This window comes from Elgaria multicarinata, chromosome 23, assembly GCF_023053635.1.
Source record: "Elgaria multicarinata webbii isolate HBS135686 ecotype San Diego chromosome 23, rElgMul1.1.pri, whole genome shotgun sequence".
NCBI classification, from domain to species: Eukaryota; Metazoa; Chordata; class Lepidosauria; order Squamata; family Anguidae; genus Elgaria; species Elgaria multicarinata.
This window is the reverse complement of record NC_086193.1, coordinates 12,388,547-12,412,616: the sequence shown is the minus strand read 5'-3', so window position 1 is coordinate 12,412,616 and position 24,070 is coordinate 12,388,547. Positions and strand designations below refer to the sequence as shown.

The 24,070-nt window shown below is 47.3% G+C and overlaps 1 protein-coding gene across 1 annotated transcript in view; it reads right to left on the bottom strand.

The window, feature by feature from the left end:
- Positions 1–14,427: 14,427 nt before the first annotated feature.
- The window catches only part of EFNA2 (ephrin A2), a 143,748-nt gene continuing 134,105 nt past the window's right edge, over positions 14,428–24,070 (bottom strand). The window contains exons 3-4 of the mRNA XM_063147150.1: positions 20,144–20,209; positions 14,428–14,712 (exon numbers count right to left, since the gene is read on the bottom strand). Of these exons, the coding sequence (XP_063003220.1) occupies positions 14,591–14,712; positions 20,144–20,209 (188 nt within the window). The 3' untranslated portion in view covers positions 14,428–14,590. The remainder of the gene's footprint in view (positions 14,713–20,143; positions 20,210–24,070) is intronic.

Sequence of the window (24,070 nt, the reverse complement as noted above, 5' to 3'; positions counted from 1 at the left end):
CGGGTTGAGACAAGGCAGTTAATGAGACGGGGGAGTCCTGTGCCACGATGAGTCAATTACCTCCTCCCCGCCACCGCCACTGCCATCCCACCCCAGACAGTGCTCCCTAGTGGTTTGAGAACAATTAGATTACCTAGCTACATCGTTTTTATTGTACAATTAGAAAGGGGGGGGCGGGAATTGGAGAAGGACCAGCTACAGATACGGGTGCTTAGGGCTCACGATCAATACGCTGAATATATCTGCCCGGCCTCCCTCACCTTTCCGCAGGGGTGGAAACTCAAGGAACACGTGAACTCATCCGCAGGGCCACGTCAGCCCCGAGTCGCAAAAGGGGTAACAGGGCGTATATGTCACGTCGCACGTAGCACTAACCCAGGGTTTATTTAACCCATGGTTGGTGGCCCTAACCAGGGCTTGTCTGCCAGATTGGTTCACACATAACGTGAACCTAGGGTTTATTTAACCCATGGTTGATTGTCCTAATTGCGGTTTGTCTGCCAGATTCGCTCACATGTAATGTTAACCCATGGTTTGTTTAACCCATGGTTGGCTGTCCTAACTGGGGATGTCTGCCAGATTGGTTCACACGTAACACTAACCCCATGGCAAACCATGTCTGGCAAACCATAGTGGGGGTTTTTTCAATCTCTGGGTTGTTTCCTTCCTTTCTCCCTTGCCTGCTCCTTTCCTGTATCCCAAATGCCTTTGTGCCACTGTAGCACTGGAATCGATATTGTCTGGTTTTATTTATTTTATTTAATCCCTCTTGGCCTCCATAGCCTGGCGAGACAATCCATGACCAACCCACGGTTCTGGGTTCTCACATAACGACAACCCATGGTTTCCAGAAAGCCTTCGCAACCCAACAACATACCACAGGTTTTCTTTCTGGCTTATTTGTGGTTAACACCACAGTTGCTTAGTGTGGCTGCATTCACACATCACGACGACCCAGAATCCGACAACCCAGAATCCCACAACCGAAAGCACAAATCCTGTACATTTCTACTCAGAAGAAAGTCTCATTGAGTAGGAGTTCACCGCATCGATGCATCTACTTTTTTTTGTTATTGATCATTATTGATTGATTGGATTTTTAAAACTAGTGGAATAGTGCTGTTTTAGTCTTCATTTGACATAGAGTTTTGAAATAATCTCTTTCTGTTCTTGCTTTTTTTAGGTTAGAAAATGGGCCGAACATTTCTCCCCTGTTCTAATCAGGAAACAGCACTGGGGAGGCATCGGGGGAGCATTGGGTTCCAATTCAGCCAAACTTAGAGCAGATCCGTTAAAACCAATTCGGCTTAAGTCAGTGATGAATAACTTGATTTCAATGGGTCTACTCTTAAATATGACAAATGTTGGATCCATTCCTCTGGTGCCACCTCCCTCTGGTGCCTTCCACCTTTCTGCAAGGATGCTTCACTGGCAGCTAAAAGCGGAAGCTGAACTGCCTGCCTGCCTGCTATGTCATCCTCAGCTCCCGTGTGATTGATGAGGGTGCTCCGACTTTCCAATTTTGCTTTATTAAAGACAGGTGGGAAACCTCCAGGGTTGGTTTTGCTTCATTTGGAAGGCCACCGAACCAGCCGCCCTGGAGGGAGAGACAAAGAAGAAGAAGAAGAAGAAGAAGAAGAAGAAGAAGAAGAAGAAGAAGAAGAAGAAGAAGAAGAGGAAGAAGAAGAAGAAGAAGAAGAAGAAGAAGAAGAAGAAGAAGAAGAAGAAGAAGAAGAAGAAGAAGAAGAAGAAGAAGAAAGGAAAAGTGAAACATTCCTGGGCTCAGAGGCTATAAAGATAACCCAAATGTCAGACTTCAGCTTTTGATCCACTAAAGGTGCAATCCTAGGCATGTTTAGACAGAAAAAAGTCCTACAATCCTAGGCATGTTTAGACAGGAAAAGTCCTACAATTCTAGGCATGTTTAGACAGGAAAAGTCCTACAATCCTATGCATGTTTAGACAGAAAACAGTCCTACAATCCCAACCCCCAACATTGGCTGGATGAGGAATGCTGGGTGTTGTAGAACTTTCTTTCTGTCTAAACATGCCTAGGATTGTGCCCTTCACTTCCTACAATCTTATGCATGCTAAGACAGAAAAAAGCCCTACAGCTGCCAGTTTTCCCCAGCCTGTATCAATAGAAGTATAGAGTCTAAATCACAGGGAAGAATAGTCCCATTCTCCTCTGCACTAGTCAGACAACACCTCAAATACTGTGTCCAGTTCTGGACACCACACTTTAAGAAGGATTTGGATCAATTGCAACAAGTTTGGGGAAGGGCGACGCATTCCGAGAACTGGTTGCATTCAACTGTTTTCACGGTGCGTCACACAAGCAGAACACACTGCCACTCGCACAACCGCTCTTGCGCAGAAGGCAACTTTAGCCGGATTCGTATCTTGCGCTAAGTGCGGAACTTGTCATTTGCGCTAAGAGCACGACACAGTTGGACACCCTTTCTTAGAGATGGGTCGTTCGTTTCCCCTCTCCGTCGGTGGCAAATCCTGGGCCCTGGCCTGGGTTCGGCTGCCACTCTCTTCCCCCTCGCGAGGCAGGAACGCCGTGGGAGCATTTATTTATTTATTTCGGTTTTCCGAAAGCAGCTAATGCTCGCCACAATCCGGATCATCCCTTTGACGAGACAATGGCCCCATTCGTGTTTGAGCGCCGGCCGCGTTGACGCCCCTCTTTATGGCAATCCATCATCTGGCGACGCTCATGACAGACTTTAAGCTCTTCCCTCCACTGTGCAAAGAGTTTAATCCTGGCTTTCTTTGGCTGATAATCCCCACATTTTAATCACCGTCGTCATCGCTGTCCTGACGGGGAGGGAGCGAGGCCTTTGTGGGAGGAGGAGGAGGAGGAGGAGGAAAGAATTACCTGTAAAGAAGTCAAAACTTTGAGACTGGGCACCAATTTGCAAGGTGCCAGCTTCGCGGGGGCTGAGGACCATCTCGAATTGAGACCTTAATGGTGCGTTAACAATGCATTAAAAGAGAAGGGGCCTCCCTCACCCATCTCAAACCCAACGTTTCCACGGATATCTTGTGCGGAGAGAAACTCTGCTGAGAATCGTCGTAACCTCTGAACCCGGCCCCTGGTGCTTCCTGGAGGAAGATGGAGATGAGGAAGAGCCGCGAAAGTGTGGGGAGGGGCACAGATGGACACGCCCCCTTTCCGTGTCCCACCCACGTCCCCCCTGCCATTGATCCTTCGAGGGTTTTCCCACGTCGGTGGCGCCTTCCTTCCGTTTTTACTCCAAAGCTGTAGCGTCGAGCAGGAAGGCCTTGAGGCTCGAATTGGCTGGTGTTTTGGACCCGCCCCTGTTGATCTTTGGCCCCGCCCACCACCAGAATGGGCGGGGCCAAAGGCAGAAAGAGGCTGCTTCTGAGGGGAGGATCCCCACCGCCTCCCCTTCCCCGCCTCCTCCCAGTCTGAGGACTGTCCCTCCGGCCTTCTCCGTCCCCAGACGACAAGACTCCTCTGCTCTTTCCTCAACAGAATCTGTCCTTCTTTTGGTTTCTTTCTGATCTTCATGGATCCGAACTTAAGTTTGGGCCGTCCTGAAATTTAAGGGTTTCCCCCCCAAATGTCATTTCACGTTGTCCTGAGTGGAGAGAGTCTCAATCTCAGCAAGGCTTGGAAGGTTGTCGTTAGATATATTTCAAACTGGGTTGGTGCCTCGGAGTCTGGGCGGACTTCTTCGTGGGCTAAGCAGTGCCGCCCTCTTTGGACACGGGCATGATTTACAGGCCAGAGCCAAGGGAGGGGACCACAATGAAATGACTCCCTTCTATACTTTCCCTAACAGAGAGAAGACCACTCAGACTCCGACAGTCCAACCCAAATCTAACTGCAACCTGCAAGGCCTAGCGGACAGAGAGGTGGCGTGACTCAGAGAGCGATTACTACACGCTCCTGAAATGATGCAAACAGTCTTTACTTTTGGTTCAGGCCCCGCCCATTCTTGGCTCTGGGCCCCGCCCGTTCTTGGCTCTGGCTCCGCCCACCATTAGCTATGGCTCCTCCCACTGTCAGCTGCACCCTGGATTGATTTTCGCACAATAGCCTGTGGGCCCGTTCAGAAGACACCTTAAACCATGGCTTTATCCATGGCAGTTAAGCCAGAAAGCTAGGCTGTGTTCAGAAGACACCTTAAACCATGGCTTTATCCATGGTGGTTAAGCCAGAAAGCCAGGCCGTGTTCAGAAGACACCTTAAACCACGGCTTTAACCATGGTGAATAAAGCATGGTTTAAGGTGTCTTCTGAACACAGCCGGGCTTTCTGGTTTAACCACCATGGTTAAAGCCATGGTTTAAGGTGTCTTCTGAATGGGGCTAATGTGGTGTCATGGTGAGAGAGTTGGGCAGGGATATGTGTGATCCAAGTTCAAATCCCCACTTGGCCCTGGAGTTCTTTTGGGTGACTTTGGGCCAGGGCCTTACTCTCAGCCTAACCTACCTTGCAGGGTTGTTGTGAGGCTAAGAGGGTTATGGAAGCCACCTTCAGTGCAGGAGGGGAAGAAAGGAAGACACAAACGTAATAATAACGATAATAATAACGGATTAACACAGCACTCCTATCCGCCTCGCGTCGCGTTTCACTAGCTGTCGCTGGCACAGAGCGCGCCAACGCGCGGCGTATTAATTCTCCCCTCTTCTCGGCATCTCCTCAGCCCTCATTAAAAAGGAGCAAAAAAGAAAGAAAGAAAGGGAAGGAACGCAAAACGAAATTAGTCCGTGTGGCCAAACTTCAGAGGCCCAGATGAGCTGTATTATGCCATGTTAATGAACGACGCATTGTCTCCGTTCTGCTAATTAGGCCGACATCTCAGCATTCAAATGCGGGGAAATTAACACGGGTCGTGCGTGTGCACACAATTTTTTTTAAAAAAAAAAAGCATTTGGAAAGGAAAAACAACCAGGATTGAAAAGAATGTGTCGCTGTTCCCCCTTCTTCTTCTTTTGTGATATATATATATATATATATATATATATATATATATATGAAAAAAAGGGAAACCAAAGATTTGAATTCCACGGGGAAGGACCTAGCTGAGAAAGAACAAGCTGACAGCCACTCAAGTCTTCAACTCTGCCAGTTTCAGCACAATCCGCATCCCCCTAATCGCTTGGCTCTAATTCCCCCCCCCTCCCTGTTTGGGGGCTGAGAGGTTCGGAGATGTTTTACGAAGACGATTAAAATTCCTTAAGCGTCATTAAGAACAAGACAAAGGACAGCAGTAGTCTGGGCCTGGCGAGAGCCCAAACGAAGTGCAGCCGTTCCGGAAGACTTATATCAGCGCTCTTTTGGAAGCGGTGGCCGTGGGTATTTTTTTTCATCCACTTCCGAAATATCCGGGGTCTTTCTCCTGAATGAGAAACTTCCGGTTCGCCTCAAAATTTTTTAGTGGAGCCACGTCAAGCCTGGCTGGGATACGAACAGCAGAACGCTTGGTAGCCTTGAACCTCCCCGTACACAACGTTCAACATCTAAGGCTCTCCTCCGGGTGCCTACTCCGAGGGAAGTTCGGAGGATGGCAACAAGGGGCAGGGTCTTCTCTGTGGTGGCTCCCAATTATGGAACGATCTCCCTACTGAGGCCCGCCTGGTACCAACACTGATATCTTTTTGGCGCCAGGTTAAAACTTTTCTCTTTTCCCAGGCCTTTAGCAAGATGTGACGAGCTTTACTGAGCCGAGATTTGGTTTTAAAGCGGTTTATAGTTGTTTTAATGGTATGTTTCTGTGTACGCTGTATGTTTTCGTAGTTTCAAATTTTGTACATTGTTTTTAAGTGTTTTAATCTTATGTAAACCGTCCCGAGAACTTCAGCTATGGGGCGGTATACAAATGAAATAAATGAATAAATAAATAAATACATAAAATAATAGACATTCCCTCCCCCAATTTACTCATAAAGATGAGAGGATTGCATTTTTCTATTTCAGTATTTTTTAAAGAAAAATATTTCTGGTTTAAAAAAAAAGTAACAAAAGGGGGATAAGTAATATAATAGATAAATAAGTCTCCTCATCCATCCCTGAATGGATATGAATCTGAGTGTGAATGAGTATGACTAGGAGTACGAATGAGAGTAACAAAAGGTTACTCATTTCAGGACAAGAAAATACTTTTTCCCAACGGGTCCCCACTGTGGTTAAATGAGTTCCAAACCTATCCCGGCCCGGCTTTCAGCCTGCGCATCCCTTGAAGAAACCAGCTTGAATTCCTTTTTGGGAATTTTTATTATAAAAAAATACTGAATCCAAATAAGGTTGTGGGTTGATGTCTTCCAGTGGCTTTCCCATCGGTGCAACTGCCTGGGTGAAAAATTGGGCGTGTGTACCAGTCCAAGCTAAGCGGAGTTGAATGAGATAGCCAAATTATTAAAACCGACAAACAGATGGCGATGGAATTATTTGTCCTCTTGTTCCCAGGGGGAGGAAAGGAAGAAAAGAAGATTCTTTTAAACTGATATTTTAAAAAATAGCTTCCCCTTCCAGTTGCATTTGAGTTGAGTTCAATTAACTATCCAGCATGTACCTAGACACGTGTTATATAATTTGGAATATACTTTGGGATCTCGGATCCACCTTCCTCAAAATGCCAACCTCTTCTCGAGGAAGGTCTCCCGGCCAGATTTTTGGGGATCCCCCACACAGCTCACCCCAATTGGTGGGATCTCCTTGGAGGGCTCTTTTGGAGTTCTGAATGAAACCCAGGGCAGCTGCACAGCCCCACAGACATCGGGGCCTCCACCCTCCACTGCTGGTCAATGGGCCCCTGCCGGGGTGTGGGCCCTCAGCAGTGGCCCAAACGTGTCTAGCCTTGCCACCGGACCTGCCTGCTTCTATGCCAGCCTTGAACGCTTGGGTCTTCTGCCTCTGCTGCCTGACTTTCCTCTGCCCACCCTCTTGACCTTTCCTCCGACCTTCACGCATCTCTCATTTCTGGAAGGGCAGAGACGCAACGGGAAGCCTCTCCTAAGGAAAGCAAGTTTTGCTGCGTTGAGACCCCAGTTGTGATGATTGAATGACGCAGCGCGGAGAAGGGGAAGGAGTTCTCAGCCTCCACAAGGGGAAGACTGGGCAGAGGCTAGGAATCATGCAGAGACACTGTGGGCACCTCTTTCCATGACTGTGGAAGTCAACAGGTCATTCCACCTCTCTGCAGAGTCTTGGCATGTGACGCCACAAACTATGGGAGGTACATCTGGTGGTGCCACAAGCCAAGGCAAGGGTAGCACAGCTGGTGCCTGCACCAGGCACCCTCCAGCAGCTGTCGGGCCACCAGTTCCCTGGAATATCCCACCGCTGCCACCTGATCTGGGCCCTCTTTTTTAAAAAACAATGCTCTCACCAGCTTCCAGCAGCTGCTCTCATTCAGCAATGGTCCAGAAGATTGTGCAAGTCCAGGGCATTGTGTGTCTGTGGGGGGTTGGGGCTGGAACCCCTGTTTTTGTAACAGCTGCTATTTCTACTCACCCAGACAAAGCCTTGGAAGTTGAGCCAACTTGTAGGGAGTTGTGGAGAGAAAAGAGCATCCACCTGGAATTGCTAGATCCAGGGGAGCCCCCCCCATCCTGTGCCATAAACAGGGGGGGCAGCATGGTAGGAATAGAGACCCCAGATGTGATTTTGCCTGGGACCCCTCAAAATCCCGTGCGATCCTGTCCACACTCTTCTGACGCTTTTGGGTACCATCCATCCCTTTTGAGAATCCAGAAGAAAACCTAAACTCACCCACCCTGTGTCTGTGGGTTGATGGTATTTATTTATTTATTAAAAAGCAAGTTTCTAGTCCTCAAGGCTGTGGAGTTCTGTTTGAAAGGGTGGGGACGCTGAGAAGCCACGTGCTCATGTAGGAGATGGGCCGTATTTCCTGTAACTGTGGAAAGTAGGAGGGGTATGAAAAAGTTGTTTTTGCTCGCAAATTACTGAAGCCCTGTGCCCACGGAAACCATTTGCAAATTGTTGAACGCATGCTCGGGTTCATCTCCTTCGCGATTCGCAGTCCGATTCGGGCCAGTTTCCCATTGGCGCAAATCGCCTCAGCAGGAACGACCAGCCTCACTTGGGTCAATGGAGGAAACCGGGGCAAATTACAATTACATTTGGGGAGATGGGCGCAAGTCGCACGCCGTTCGCACGCCGCTTGATTTGTGCAAATCTCCGATTCGTGCGGCGAAGCAAGGCTTGCCAGAGTCAATGGGAACTGGGCCTGAGGCGAGCAGCCAGGCACCGTTTGGATAATTCTAGACATCCCCGATCGATTGTCCCTATGGAGTTCTTTGGCGCCTCTCCACAGGGACAGGAACAGTTTTAGGCCCATGGAAACACCTTTTGGGCCAATGCAAACCGGTAGCAGAGTTCGCTGCGCTTTCATCCCTGCCAAATAACAGCTCCCTTCGTGAGAGGTTTTCCATTTCTGTTTCTTTAAATGCAAAATCCCTCCAGCCTTGGGGGAAGGGGGTGTACCTGACCATAGGGGGTGTTTGTGCAGGGGTAGGAATGGAGGGCAGCAGAGGATGGGAACACTTGGACAGGGTCTTCTCTGTGGTGGCAACTGGATTCCCGAGCTCCTTGAGAGAGGTTGACCCTATGGAAAGGAGGAGCGGGCTCCTGTATCTTTAAAGGGGATTTCAGCAGGTGCCATTTGTATGCATGCAACACTTAGTGAAATCCCCTCTTCAGTTTAAGCTGCAGGAGCCCTGCCTACCGTGACCAAAATACAAAAGAGGGCAGGGCTCCTGCAGCTTGAACTGTTGTGCTGAGGAGGGGATTTCACCAGGGGCTGCCTGCATACGAATGGCACCTGCTGACATCTCAATGGTTAAAGATATAGGAGCCCAGTCCTCCTTTCCATAGGGTCACCCTATTTTAAGAGCATCTAGTTCAATGTCCTGCTTCCAACTGTGGACCCTCAGATGCTTCAAGGAAGCAAATAAGCAGAGCGGGAACCCACCTTGGGCTCCTTGCAAGAGAGGGAAATGTGTGATTTAAATGTAGGGTGGCCCTATGGAAAGGAGGACTGGGATCCTGCATCTTTAACAGTTGTACAAAAAAGGGAATTTCAGCAGGTGCCATGAGTCTGCACCTCTTCATCACGGCAGTTCAAGCTGCAGGAGCCCTGCCTAGTGTGACCGGATACAAAAGAGGGCAGGGCTCCTGCAGCTTGAACTGCCGTGATGAAGAGGTGCAGATACATAGCACCTGCTGAAATTCCCTTTTCTATACAACTGTTAAAGATACAGGAGCCCGGTCCTCTTTTTCATAGGGTCACCCTAGCTTTATTCCCCACTTCAATGTGCTTATGATGAATGTTGATGGGAAATCACCCATTTCAGAAGCCCATTGCAGGGGTGCAATTGATGGATAGCCAAGGGGTTAAGAGGAAGCACTTCCATCCAAGCAGAAATTCTCCCCCACAACAGCCCAATTCCCTGAATTTGACTTCCAAGGGGGGGTGGGAAATAAGGGAATGTGTTTTTTTCCGCCCCTTACCCTAAAATGAAGCATCCTTTTTGGATATATGCAGGACAAAAAATAAAATAAATCAAAAAGCGGTGAACGTTTCCCTTGCTGCCACACCAAACCCGGCCTCGTTTTGGAAAAGAAAACGTTGGAAGGTTGTCTGGAAACCAGGTGATACAAATAAGAAATTGTTTTATAAATACTTGTTCTTGTTTTGTACGTATCTGTCGGTTTGCTTGTACGAAACGCTTACACCCGGTTCTAGATACAAAGGATGAGATGGTGAAAAAGTGAGGAGCGGTTTGAAAAACAGGTCATTTGAAAAACATTTTTTGATCATCAGGAAGAGATTATTGCAGGGTATTTAAAAAAAGAAAGAAAGAAAATAGAGAGAGAGAGAAACAGAGACAGAGACAGAGAAAGAGAGATTGAGATTTGTAGTTTAAAAATAAAATTAACCACCAACGCTCCCCCCCCCCAAAAGGGAAACAAAACGTAAAATAATAATAATAAAAAAACCTGTCCATCAAAACCATTCATTATTTCGGCAAATGCATTAAAAATAAAAAATAATAATTAATAATAATAATTCATAATTACAGTATTATGCCTGCCGGCAAGATATGTACAGAAATATAACAATAGTTCCACAGAGTCCCTGGGCGCACGGAGACAGAACAGAACGGTGTGCTGTTGATGGTGTGTGTGTGTGTGTATCCAGTCCCAAGAGAAAGAGTCTTGTTTAGGTTTTGTGACCGTGTTGTGGGAGGGCGGGGATCAAGAATTTGGATAGCCAATGGGTTGCCTTCTTCTGCGTCGCGTCCCTTCGACGACAAGAAGCCCGTGAACCCGTCTGCCTTGATAAGACGAACTGAGGTTTCAGGGAGGCTTGGCCCGTTCACACAAACAGGACACCTGCCGTCGGGAGAGGATAGCTGATGGGTCGGTTCCGGCCTGCAAGCAACCAGACATTGGCCCACGGGCGTGAACCTGCTTCGCCCCAAATGCCCGTCATTGGCTGTGGAACCCACAAGGGAGTGGAGTTGCAAACGGTAGTTACTCTGCACGCATTAAAAGCGTTGGGTGGAAGGATCTCTCTCTCTCTCTCTCTTTCTCTCTGACAATTGTCAGGGTGACAAGGCATATGTGTGTGTGTGTTGTTGGGAGAGAATGGCAGGAGCAGTTTAAATCAGGGGAAATAAACCCTGCATAGACCCAGTTAGCGGTTGGCCATTTTATGGAGGGCACATGCCTCCATTTTGGTTTTGCCCAGATGGGATATTCTATTCAGTAAAAGCTGCGCATGGGTTTTAGAGAGAAGGTGCACATGGGTCACAGCCTTTCCAAGGACAGCAAAACGCCAGAATTTTAGAGCACGCCCGGCCATCCATGCATGCCGATGGTGCACAATTTCCCATAATCCTCTCTACCTGAGGCTAGGAAGGTTGGGTGAAGGCGTCCAGGGGCGGTGGTGAAGCTGGCTGAACGTTAATCAGGTCTTCCCCCTGGACTTCAGTTCGCTTTCATACAAGTGGGCTCCATTTGATCCGAATCGACTCAGGTCAAACGAAGGGAGAAACAGGTCCTCAGGGCGCAAACAGATTTATTCGTCGCCTTTTGGTTTGGGCTGTTTGTCCCTGTTTCGGAGGCAACGAGTCAGGCCAGTTGGTGGACTTCGCAGCTCTCCTAAAATTTGCGTGACTTGTGTACAACGCGCAGCTGAATGTTGGGCAAATGACGCAAATTTCAGCCAGAGGCAGCACAATTCGCAGCCTCGATTGGTGCACAGCTTGTCCGCGATTTGCGCGGATTCCTTTTTACGCCCACGAAAGCGCCCCGAGTTCAGGAAGAAATGCCCGGCTCAGCTAGCAAATGGACGCTGAGTCGGGAACGTCATGGACGTCCGCGGGGAGCCCCAAAGTGTCCTGATGGTGGCACACCTTCCTACCTGTGGCAGGAGTGAGAGACACATGGAACTGCAATTCCAGACTGCAACTCCCATCAGCCACTGGTGAGAGATGCTACAAGTTGTGATCCAACGTTTGGAAGGGGTTGTGGGAAAATGTTCACCCGCCTTGCGCAGCTGGGAACACTTCTTGCTTTTACAAATACTCTTTTGGATACGACATCAACAACAGAAGGGATTTGTATTTTTTTTTTTTTTAAGTGTCAGGGTCTTTCTCATCAGGACGTGGCCCCAATACTCCTTCCTCGTTCTGCATAGACAGACTGAAACCAATTAGATTTTGTGTGTGTGCGTGTGTGGGGAGGTTAAATCAGTGTTAGGAAAATACGGTTGCAAAAAGTCTACCGCGCCCCTAGAAATGCAATTCTGTTACCAGAATGGGACAGTGATGACGGTCCATTCAGATCATCTCCTTACTAATGGTTCGGGGGTCTTTTTTTGGGGGGGAGAGACCCCTCCTCCATTGGCAAAAACAAGAATTAAAACAGGTTGGGTTAGTGTTGGTGACGAATCCATCCATGTGTGTAGTCAAGGCATCTGTAGTCAAGATGCTGGAGCCTACATGGGTTAGAAGTGGGGCTATAAAATGGTGTCCACAGCCCCCAAGTTCCTGCCCTTCCAGAGAAGTATTTTGTTCCTTAAAAATGTTTAGATCTTTTAATTCTCATTAACTGGGAGGCTGGCATGCTTCAAAGTGAAGTTTTGCCCTCTGGTGCCATCTTTAATTTGGTCCAAAAGAGCGTTTTGCTTTGCTTTTTTTTTTTTTTTTGGTCTAAAAGTGTTTTGGAGTTCAGGTCCTGCCACCTCTACTTTGGACTCAGGTCCTTGGGCAAGTGACTACCGTTTTGCCCCACCCGTCTGCCTCCTGGGAAATGGGTGTTTCATGCCCAGTGTGGCAGCCATTTTGTGAATGCACAAGCCCCGCCCCCAGTGGCAGCCATTTTGCAAGAGCGCCTGCGAAAATCTCTCAACATTCCAAATGTGCCCACGGATCCAAAAGAGAGAGAGAGAGAGAGAGATGGGACTGGATAGAAACAAATCGAATTTTGGAGCCTGGAAGATAAGAACCTGCCATTTAGGGAGTCCATCTACACTCGGTAGCTTTCCAGACTGGGGGTCTTTCCTAGCCATAACTGGAGATGCAGGAACTTGAATGCAGGACCCTTCTGCCTGCAAAGTAGGCGCTTTGCCGCTGCACTACGGCCTTTCGCTTCAAAATAAAAGGATGTTCCCAGTCCTCATGAGGCTGAATAAAGGCGCTGATAGGAACTTGCTGCATACTGAGAGGCTTGGTCTGAAAGGGACTTTTCAACGCCGATCTAACTTTTAAACCGATCTAACTCCTTGTTTTCTGTGTCAGCTGTGGGATGGTCACATTCTTTTATTGGCACGGTGATGCCATTGCGGGTGAAACAGGGTCATCAGGATGGGCCCCCACGAGGGGGTGTGGTCAACCCCTCCCCAAATCCTCTTTCATTATTGGGTCCAGCTTTTGGGGTCCAGGACCTCCCCAAAGGCCTCACTCGAAACCACGCGGGGACGGGTTTGCGCCGACGGAGGGTCAACAGCAATGGGGACCGAATGGGCTACATAAACCGATCTAACTCCTTGTCTCTGGGGCTTGATGGAAGGATTTGGAATTTAGGACCCAGGGCGACCATCTTTGACATGTGGCTGAGGGATGGGAGGGACAGGGGAGGGAGGAGAAGCGGACGCCTGATCCCGGACGGCCTGCCATCTCGGCGCTGGGGTACACCGTGTCCGTTGCCGTATTGTGAACGTTGCTCCGTAGCTCCGTTCGGCAGTTGCAGCCCGCCTACGAAGAGTGGCAGGGAAGCGGTCGCCCCCTCAGTCATTCACCCGGTTGTGTCCAATGAATTGATTGTATTGTGCTGGTATCGCCCGCCCACCCACCCACCCCTCCCCACCCACTCCTAAGTTCTTATGTAAAGAATGACGCTGTTTTAAAGCTCCCCCCCCTCTCAGTTCTCAGTCTGCAGAAATCATTGTCCTGTTCAGATAGCCACACACCCCCTTTCCCACCGTTCCAAAATACGGCCTGCAGTTCTCTTCATCGAAAGGATTGAAAGAACATCTCCTGCGGTCCCTCCGTCGTAGAAATGCAGAAGCGGCGGAAGAACGGGTCCCGAATATGTCCCTTTGTCCAGGAGGCAGTGGGTGCGCCGCGCCGGCGAACGTTATGCCAGGGGGTCCAAAAGAAAAGCTGGTTTGGGCAGAGCAGCGTTCTAGTCTTCATTGCGGCTTTTCCGAAAGAACTGACATGCCATGGGGCGTGGACTTCCCGGACGATCAGGGCCCCGGCTGCCAGAACGATTGTTTCAGGAGTCAAGAAAAGTAATTTGGTCACCACGGTGAATGTGTCCCCCTCTGTCCCTCTGCCCAAGGGGTTCAAAGCAACCCCACTGAAGAAAATGCCAAGGTGGGACTATGAACGAGGCACCAAGGAGGAGATCACGCCCTCTCTCTCCTCCCCATTCCCGAGGTCTTTCTGAGTCCTGATTGCGGGGGTGGGGGAGGTGGGGGATACAGCACAATCCAAAATTAAGCTGGGGGGGGGGAAATAGAAATCGAAGAAACCACAACTATATTTGGTCTAGAAATTTTAAAAAAGAAAAAAAAGCCCCAGCAACGGAGGGAGGGGGGAGGAAAATTAATCCAAGGGAGGGGGTCATCCCCCAGCCAGGTGAAAACGGTCCACAGAGCATCTTGGAAACAGAAAAGTTCGCTCCCGCGGAAAGAGAAGTCTCTTTCGCTTGCACCACCCTGGCGCGAGATTTTCCGGGGTGGTGGTTGTATCGGCGCAACTTCGTTTTCTGAAGCAAAACAGGAGCTGGGATAAGAAACCCATCTTGGTCTGCCTGTCTGTGGTCCCCACTCACGTTTTTGCTGGTTTACAGCCGAGTCTCCGATTCAAAGATCATTTAAACCGCACCCCTCCCCCCCAAAAAACTGGACAGAGTCTTTCCGTTTTGTTTTTCTGACCCAGCAAAAAAAAGGTCTCCTCTTTGCTCTGCTTTGCTCCCATCCTCTCTCTCCTTGTCTTTCATTTATTTTCCCCACCCCTTGTTTTCCCAGCGGCTGCTGAAAGACACTCCGGACCGGTCTTCTGCCTTCACGCTTGGGCTAGGAAGTCAGAATAGTCCAAAAAACCGGAACCACCACGAAGAAGGCATCGGGGACCGTGAAGCTACGGCAGGAATTATTGCTGGTGAATATGGGTTCCGGGGATTCGTACAGCGAATCGTCTTGTTCGAGGAAAAAGAAGGGGAGGGGTGGAAGAGAGAAAGAGAGTTGGAACAGCTTTCAAAACATGGAAGGACTCCAAGCAAACGTTCTTCTAAAGCAGGGTGGTGGTGGCAACCCAACGTTACTGGCAGCAAAAGCTTTAAGCTAAAATATGGCTCCGCCTTCTTTTGCATTTGGCCCCTCCCACCCCTGGAATGCAGCCCCAAGAGTTTTTCCCCCGGTTGAATGAGGGTCAACAACCCTACACTAGTAGGAACTGATATGACCTCAACAGAATTTCATGTAGGGCTTAGAATTACCCAGCTCTTTGGATTCCCACTAGGGATGGGCCCAATCAGGTACTCGTTCCAAAGTCTTCATCGTATGTGACAAATGGAGGCTATGGAAATTACATAACTCCCCCCACTGTGCAAATGGGGCCTATTATGGGGGGAGGGAGACATTTTTCTCCCTCCCCCATAATGCTAGAACCCAACGGGGTCATCCCATGATGCTGATGGGTGGGAGATTCAGGGTTCAGGACAAATAAAAGGAAGGACTTCACGTGGAGCAGAGTTGAACTATGGAATTCACTGCCACAAGGTGTAGTGACAGCCACCCATTTGGATGGCTTTCAAAGGGCTCTGTGCTACCTCCAGTATCTGAGGCAGTAAGCCTGTGTGCACCCCTTGCTGGGGAACATGGGCGGGAGGGTACTATTGCACCATGTCCTGCTTGTGTGTCCTTGGTTGACAGATGGTTGGCCACTTTGTGAACAGAGTGCTGGACTAGATGGACCCCAGGGCTCTTCTGATGTTCTTTATGGCCACTATTTATGTAGCGGGGGAAATGTGCAATTTACGGAGCCTCCATAGTTGCGCAGAACAATGGAGACTCCAGAATGGAGCAGACGGCTGCTGCGCACTCATTGGAATCTCGCCAAGCCTCCAGACTCAGAACTGGGTGAGTTCACCCACCTCTAGATGCAGCTGGCCCATTCTTGCTCTCAAGACACACACCCCGCTCCCGGGAAACGCTTCCTCTTCCATTTCACGTACGTTTGTATGTGCCAACCTGGTGTAGCGGTTAGAGTCTCTGAACAGGCCTGGAAAGACCCAAGTTTATGTAGCGATGAAGCTCACCGGGTGGCATCGGGCTGCCACCTTTGGGCTCTGCCCCCCCATTTGCCCCACCCTCAACACTTTCCCCATAGGTCGCTGGCCCTCCAATCAGAACCGTTTCCGCAGGAAATCAAAGCAACGCCTGCGACCATCGGGCTCTGCCTCTCCGCGATTCGTTTGCTTTCCGAATCGCAGCACGCTCTTCCACCGAGCACCCAGGGGCCTGGGAGAAAGCCCTGGGGTGTCTCTCCTCCCGGGCCTGCGTGGCTGCGGGGAAAAGACAGCCCCACAGAGGGGGTCAGGAGACACCCTTTGCTGGCTCTCTGCCTCCGCTCCTCCCGGACAGGGCTCCATTTCAAAATACGCGGGAGGGGATTTGCAAGATGGAACCCAGCCAGCCGGCTGAGCTGCCAACCGCTCCGATCGCCAGCAACGCCTCCGGGGACCTGGCGTGCTTCGGGGTTGTCGTGGGTATTTATTTTTTGATTGTTTTCAGTTGGGGGGGGGTTCTTTGACCCGGCCTGCAGTCGGCGCGACGCTCCGGAGGTCAAAGAGCAATTGCTTCAGAGCCATCCCATAATCCCGTTTTAAAAAGGCTACCTAATCAGCCAGCGATGCAAAAGTGCCTTCAAGGGAATCTGCTAAATTACAATGAAAGCCGTTTTAACGCCGTTCCCCCAGCTCTGCTCCTCTTAAGTTTATTACTGGATTAAGGGCGGTTTTGGCAGAAGCACAGCCAGGGGATGTGGGGCCGAGGGGGGGGGGGGCGGGGAGAGAGGAAAAACTCAGCCCTAAGATCCAGAGATGCAAATACTTCTCTGTGCTGGCTCCCTACTCCCCCGCTCCTTCCCACCCAATATTATCACTAGCAGCAATAGCATTGTTACTAGCAGCAGTAATATTATTGCTAGTGATGATCGTATCATTACTACTGACAATCGTAACATTACTAGCAACAATAGCATTATTACTAGCAACAGTAGTAGTATTACTAGTGATGATCGTATTATTACTAGTGACACTTGTATCATTACTAGCAGCAATAGCATTGTTACTAGCAACAGTAGTATTGCTAGTGATGATCGTATCATTACTACTGTCAATCGTAACATTACTAGCAACAATAGCATTATTACTAGCAACAGTAGTATTGTTACTAGTGATGATCGTATTATTACTAGTGACACTCGTATCATTACTAGAAACAATAGCATTATTACTAGCAACAGTAGTATTATTGCTAGTGATGATCGAAACATTACTAGCAACAGTATTATTATTACTACTGATGATTGTATTATTACTAGTGACACTCGTATCATTACTAAAAACAATAGCATTATAACTAGCAACAGTAGTATTATTGGTAGTGATTATTGCATCATTACTAGTGACAATTGTAACATTACTAGCAACAATAGCATTATTACTAGCAACAGCATTATTATTACTAGTGATAATCATATTATTAATAGTGGCACTCGTATTTTTACTAGCAAAAATAGCATTGCTACTAGCAACAGTAGTATTGCTAGTGAGGAACATATCATTACTAGTGACGATCACCCTATTACTAGCAACAATAGCATTATTACTAGCAGCAGCAGTATTATTGCTAGCGATGATCATATCATTATTAGTGATGATCGTACCATTACTAGCAACAGTATTATTATTACTAGTGATGATTGTATTATTACTAGTGACACTCGTGTCATTACTAGAAAAAATAGCATTATTACTAGCAACAGTAGTATTATTGGTAGTGACGTTCGTATCATTACAAGCGACAATCGTCCCATTACTAGCAAGAATAGCATTATTACTAGCAACAGTAATATTATTGCTAGTGACAATCGTATCGTTACTAGTGAAAATTGCCCCATTACTAGCAACAATGGCATTATTACTAGCAACAGTAGTGTCATTACTAGTGACCATTATATCATTACTATGGATGATTGTGCCCTCACTAGTGATGATGATTACTAGTGATCATCGTATTACTAGCAGGAGCTGGTCTTTAGAACAGAGGTGTCGAATCTCTTTCAGTCCATTTCAGAAACGCTCCCAGGGGGCGGATTCCAGCAGTGGACGGGACTAAAGGCCAGGGGTTGCTCACACCTGTTCTAGAGCTATGGCTGTGTGTGGACATTTCTCCCCCCCCCCCATTTTCTCCACCTAATTTTGCACCCATAATTTTGTACGTGTGATTGTGTACAGGTAGAGGGAATGGGCGCAAGCAGAAGTGTTTCCCTGCCAGTGAAAAGCTGCTCTTGGCTCCCACCCAGGACACTTTTTAAACTCTGAACAAAACAACCCAGCACTTAAAAAATAATAAAAAACCTGATTACACCTCCGTTCGTGAAGCGTTCTCATTTTCCTTTAAAGCTGGCTAACATCGCACGCGCACACACACGAAAGCCAAAGGAAAAAGAACGCGGGGGAAATTCGACCCCGTTTTTCTGACGCTGACATTTCTGGCTACTTAAATACTCCCTGGGAAGAACTGTGGCCAAGCACTAATTACCGGTTAACAGGAGGAAAAAATAATTAATTTGTGTTTTCTCTTTCTTTTCTCTTTTCTCCCTACAGCCGTGCTATTTGATTCTTTTTTTAAAAAAAAAAACCCAAAAAAACCCTGCACAGAGCGAGCTTGGAATTGTTGTTATTATTATTTTTATTGAAATAAAATGAAATAATTTCCGCTCTTTTTTCCCTCGATCAAAACAAAGCCAGCCAGGAATTTACCCTGCAGGCTTATAAACCGAGCATCAATCTAGATTTCTTTTTCTTACCTTTTAGAAAAAACAAAAACTCAAAGAAGAACCAAACATAATTTCTTGGAAACCTGAGTGCCACCTGGACCTTTTTTCACTTAGTCCTCAAAAAAGCTCCGTGTGGCCACGGCTAAGGAAACAGAAGTTTAAAGTTTATTGGAAAGGTCAGCAGCGTGTGTTTTTAATGGGCATTTCACTTGTTTGATCTCAAGGACATAATGTAAAAAGGACGGCTTATTATTCCACTTTCTTTTGAAATGATTTTTTAAATTATTGTTATGAACATGCAAAAAGCATACAAGGTCCAAAAGACCCTGGACGGATTCTCGTGTTCCCTCTAATCGCAAACTCTGGTGGTTGAATGCCAATCAGTTTTGAAAGCTGAACTACCCTGAAATAAGGGAGAGGTTCCTACATTTGCAGGGAGGTGGGTCTTAGGTATGCAGAAGTATATAAATTTGTAAATGAAAATGAAAAGTTAATTTTCACTTGGTACTGGTACACCAAGATTTGCAGGACTTAGCAAAATTCCAGCCAGCTCCACCCACCAATTAGTCAATACCTATCACTGGCTCCACCCACTGACTCATCACTGGCTCCACCCATTGTTCAGGTACTTCTGAAATCTGCCAGCACTGAGATCAATGAGTTGATATGGTACCACACAAATCTCTTGCCAGAGACCTCTGGATTACTCGAGTGAACAAGAGAGTAATCTCGCCAATGAAGGCGACAGAGAACCTTTCAGGCTAGGAACATAGGAAGTTGAATTAAGTTTCCAGTCCTCATTGTCCTGAATAAAGTGCCAATTTCAATAACACTTCAGGACTGCCTTCTATGGAGTTGGACCCGTCTATTTCTGGTCTGTTGTCATTTTCACTTGTGTTTACCCTTGGAGAAATGTAGAGCGATCCACAACAGACTCAAAAGAGTTTGGATTTTTATGAATCCATCTAACAAATCCTGCATCAAACCATCTTTTCCCAAGTTGCAAACATCCCGCGGATCAGCCAACTGGGTTTTTTCCCTTTACTTTCTGGAATTTTACTCAAATTCAGCCCTACAAAAATGTGTAAAATGATATTTAAAAATACACAGGCCGAAAATATGCATTTCCTCGATAGGCTGAAGCACGGAAATGCTCGTTTTGGAGTGCTTTGCAAGGGCGAATTTGCACAAAGATGAATTTACACAAAGACGAATTTGCGCAGATTCAGGAAATGGGGGGGGGGAATCTGATTCCGTCCATGAGCGGACGACTAAATGAAAAACACCTTTGAAGAGCTGCAAAATGCAGACGGAATGGATTTTACAAAATCTGTACAATTGTATCTATTTGTGTGTTCTATCCTATTCCATTCCACTCCTGTTTCCACATTAGTCTCTGTGTGTGTGTGTGTGTGTGTGTGTGTGTGTGTTTGGAAAACCCACAAGAAAGTGCGAAAGCCAGTACAAAACGTAAGTCGTGATCCACACATTCAGTCTGGGAACTTCCAGCACTGAAATTCCTGAAATATCCCGACCTCTTTGCGTCTCTGACTTTTACTTACTTGTCGGTCGAACATACACCTTCAACTTCAAGCAGGGTTTGTCAACCAAGTTCGGGGGAGTTGCCGCTGGAAAAAAACAAAACAGAAAGGTAGATGGGAGAGAAAGGGAAAAAATGGCATTAAAGGAAAAACACATCCTTTTCATGTTGTATTTATGCTTTGCACATTTTCTAAGCAACTGGGAAGGAAATGCAGATCAAAATCTCCCCCTGCAAAAATTCTCTCCTCCTCCTCCTCCTCCTTAACATGAGCCTATCTATTTAGTAAGCTCCCTTGATATATTCTTTAATATCATTTATTTATTTATTTACCGTTGGCATAGTGCCCATTCGAAATCTGGGAATTTGGTTTCAGTAACAGAACAACATTGAATTTTTTTCTTTTAAAAAAACCACAAACAAACCACGGGAGGGGTCATAAAAGTTTGGCTGCCCCTTAGGACTAAAGATGAAGTAAGGTTGCAATCGTATGCCCATTTAGAAAGAAAGGAAGTCCTGGTATTGGGAATGCCGGAAATTGCAGGAGTTTTTTTCCCTGTCTCAACACGCATAGGATGAATCCGTCAATTTCAGTTTCTCAGTTTTCCAGACGTAAGTTCGATTCGTCTCAAAGATTGAAAATTTCTCCAGGCTTCAGTTTTAAACAAAAAGTTCACACGAGCAATTTCGTCTCCATTGCTCCTAATGTATGTATCCTTGCCTTAAAAAGGCCTACACGTTTTATTTCGCAAGCCATTTTCCAAATACAGTGCTTTGATTTTGGAACGTTATTTTCCCTGATATGTGCATTTTTATTTTTATTTTATTTATTTTTAAACAAATGGAGAACTCCATTGCAAAATCCAGAAGCATGCAACTTTCAAAGGATGGCTGCCTTTTGTTTTGCACAGAGCTGAAGAAATGCTGAATTTGTTCAGCGTTGAAATGTGAATCGGACGAATTTCTCCTCCATTTCTGCTTCTGCTCACTCTGAGCAATCTTCATTTCAGCAGATCTATCCAGACCGGGGGGGGAGGAGGGGGAATCCCTTTGTTAAACAACCGAGAAAACCTCGCAAATCACCCAGAGATGTACGAATAGATCTCAAACGACTTTCTGCCCACCCTGTTCTACATAACCAATATCTAATATCTAGGGAAATCTTGATTCAGCTGTACGGATGATTGCAGGGACATCCTTTTTTAATGCTCCCTGGAATACATGCCTCAGCAGAAAACGAATCTCACTCTCTTTGTATTTTAAAGAATCGCAGCTGGATAGCTTTTCAGCAGTGTTGCATCCATCCCTGTGGTATGAGCACCGATTGCTGTTTGACCCACAGATGTTCTAAGAAGCTTAAAGGTATTTTAGGCACCGTCTCCCAGTTCCTATGGCTGATAGCATTTGCCTCTCTCTCTCTCTCTTTCAAACCCCATCTTTGATCAACCCCCGAAACGGATGTCAAAAGTTATCTGACCCCCACGCGGGATGCTTTATCGGCCCCGGACATCTTGAGACATGTCCGGATATCCCGCAAGAAAAACCTGCCAAGTCAAACGATACGCTTAGAAAGGCCTGCCTCCCTCCCGGCGGGCTGGAGATGTGCATCCAAAGGCTCGGTTGGTTTGAGACAGAGAGAGAGAGAGAGAGAGAGAGAGAGAAAGTTTGCAATTAAAAGCAGGGCTGGGTGGGAACGATTCGGGGCGTGAAATCGTCTGGATTAGAACGAACAATTCGGCTGAGAAAAGGGAGCTGGGGGGAAAAAGAAAAGAAGCGAAACTTTTGACAAGGTGGAGTTTTAGCCTGTCCCGAAACAGATCCAGCTTGACAGTCTGATTCTTGGCGGTCCAGGGGATATCCTGTTTGAAGAAAAGGCCGACGCTTCCTCTCCGTGCAAGTGTCATCCAGGACGAATGTTAACGCCACGTCCAAACACCGATTAATTCTGATGTTTCTCCAAGGGCCTGTAGATCTAAGCACCCACCCACCCTCCGTAATCCACCCCTCCTCCTGTCCTGTCCGCTTGGCTGCTCAAGGGCTGATTTTAAAGAGGGGGGAAAGAATAATAAAAAAAGATTTGGCCACATCTTGAAAACAGAAGAATGATCTCCCGTGCCCCCTGAAAAAGCTCTTTGTTGGTCAAACCAACAGTACTTCTCGTTTTACATGCATGCTCCAGATGTTGAGTGATCCATTTGGTTTAGGGTTTGATCACACCACATATGTTTTGAGTCGGCTTTTAATCCCCTCCCCCCGTTTAATATATTTTTGGTACATCTCACCTCCACCCCTGGATTTCTCCCAAAAAGCAAAGAGCATACAGGTGTTTCGCTTTTCACAACACAATTCTCTTTCCCTGGATCTATTCAGAACCAGCTGGCCTCCCTCACACGTACAGCACAGCAGAAGTCACGTCCACCACCTCATGCATCCCTGGCCATGCAAACTAGGACTTCGCGAGAATTTTTGCTTCCTTCAGTACCATGCGTTCTTGCAAACAAATGGCTGTTTCTTTCTTTACTCATTCATTAAATCCACTCTTGTTCCGCTCTTCATTTGTTCATGGTGTGTTTTCTCCTGTGGGTCTTTTCACTACTGTCTAGGGAAGAGACTTCAGAGGTCTTCTCAGTGGTGGCCTCCTGCTGTCTGCATCAACCCTGGGCATTCTGGGAAGGGGGACAGCAGGGGCCAGGCAAAAGCTGGTGCCTCACAACCCCGTTCCATTGTGGCAGGCGCCATTTTCCTTGAGAATGTTCCAGAAAGATGCAACCTCCAAGGCATTCTGGGAAACCAAAATGGCGTCCGCCAAGAGACAGCTTCTGGGAGTTTGTCTCCTCCATCTACAAAAGGTGAACCCCCATCCCTGAACGGGTGATGAATAGGGATGGTGGCTCACCCATTCATACCCATTTGTGGGACCTGGCATTGTTTTGGCAACACATTAAAAAATAAACAGAATGGGCATGATCCCAGTTTCAAAACAGTTTCAAAAGTTGTTTTCACTGAGAGAGGTTTTAGAGCACCATTTATAGTGCAGGCCTGTTGGAGGAAGGGATTTATTTCAGGAATGTTCTGAGGGGGGGGGCGGATTCCAGTGGTGGGCAGGGCTAAATGAAAAGGGGAGGAGCTAAATACCTGCATGTTGTAGCTGATAGCTCTTGGAGTGCCAGGAAACCATGAAATGGTCAGTAGTTCAGGAAAGGTGGCATCAGCCATGGGCCTGACGCTCAACACCCCTGGGCACATAATTGGCCCTTTATAATACTTAGTAGCCATTTCAACTAGGGATGGAAAAACAAGCAATCTTGAAGGTCATTGTCTGAACCTTTGTTTCACCAGATTCTCCAACACGAATCTGGGTCTGATTCAACTTCGGGTTTGCGATCGCTGTGTGCAAACGGGAAATGTGCATAAAACCAGCCGTGATCAAATGGGATGTTTGTGCGAATCTCCCCGAATGTGTGCAAATTTCTCCCAATGTGCACAAATGCCCCCAAATTCGTGCAAATTTCCTAAAGTGCACAACTTTCCTTCATACAGTGAAAGGGGGCTGTGAATCAAGACTGTGATGCACACGAGCGTGTGCCTGACAAACGGCAAATATTTTCTGCGGTGACGTACTCACGCTCCATTTGTGTTCGGAGCTCCGGACAGGGCAGGCTAGGTTATTTTGTGAGCAAATGCCCCTAATCTCAACATGTTTGGCAGAGGAGATAAGGTTTAACAAAGCGCTTTCATTTGGATGCACAACTGAGCTCTGGCAAACCGTATGTTGATTCCAGTGTCTTGTTTATTTTATTTCTTGGAAAGGAGGTATTTCTTGTGCATTTAGAAACCCACAAGCCAAGGGGCAGGATAAGGTGTGGCAAAAGCCCAGGGCCAATCTTTCCTTGCGGGAGATATCTCGTTTCTGTCTGGGGAACAGGTTTCTGCAAGCGTGGACTTGGCT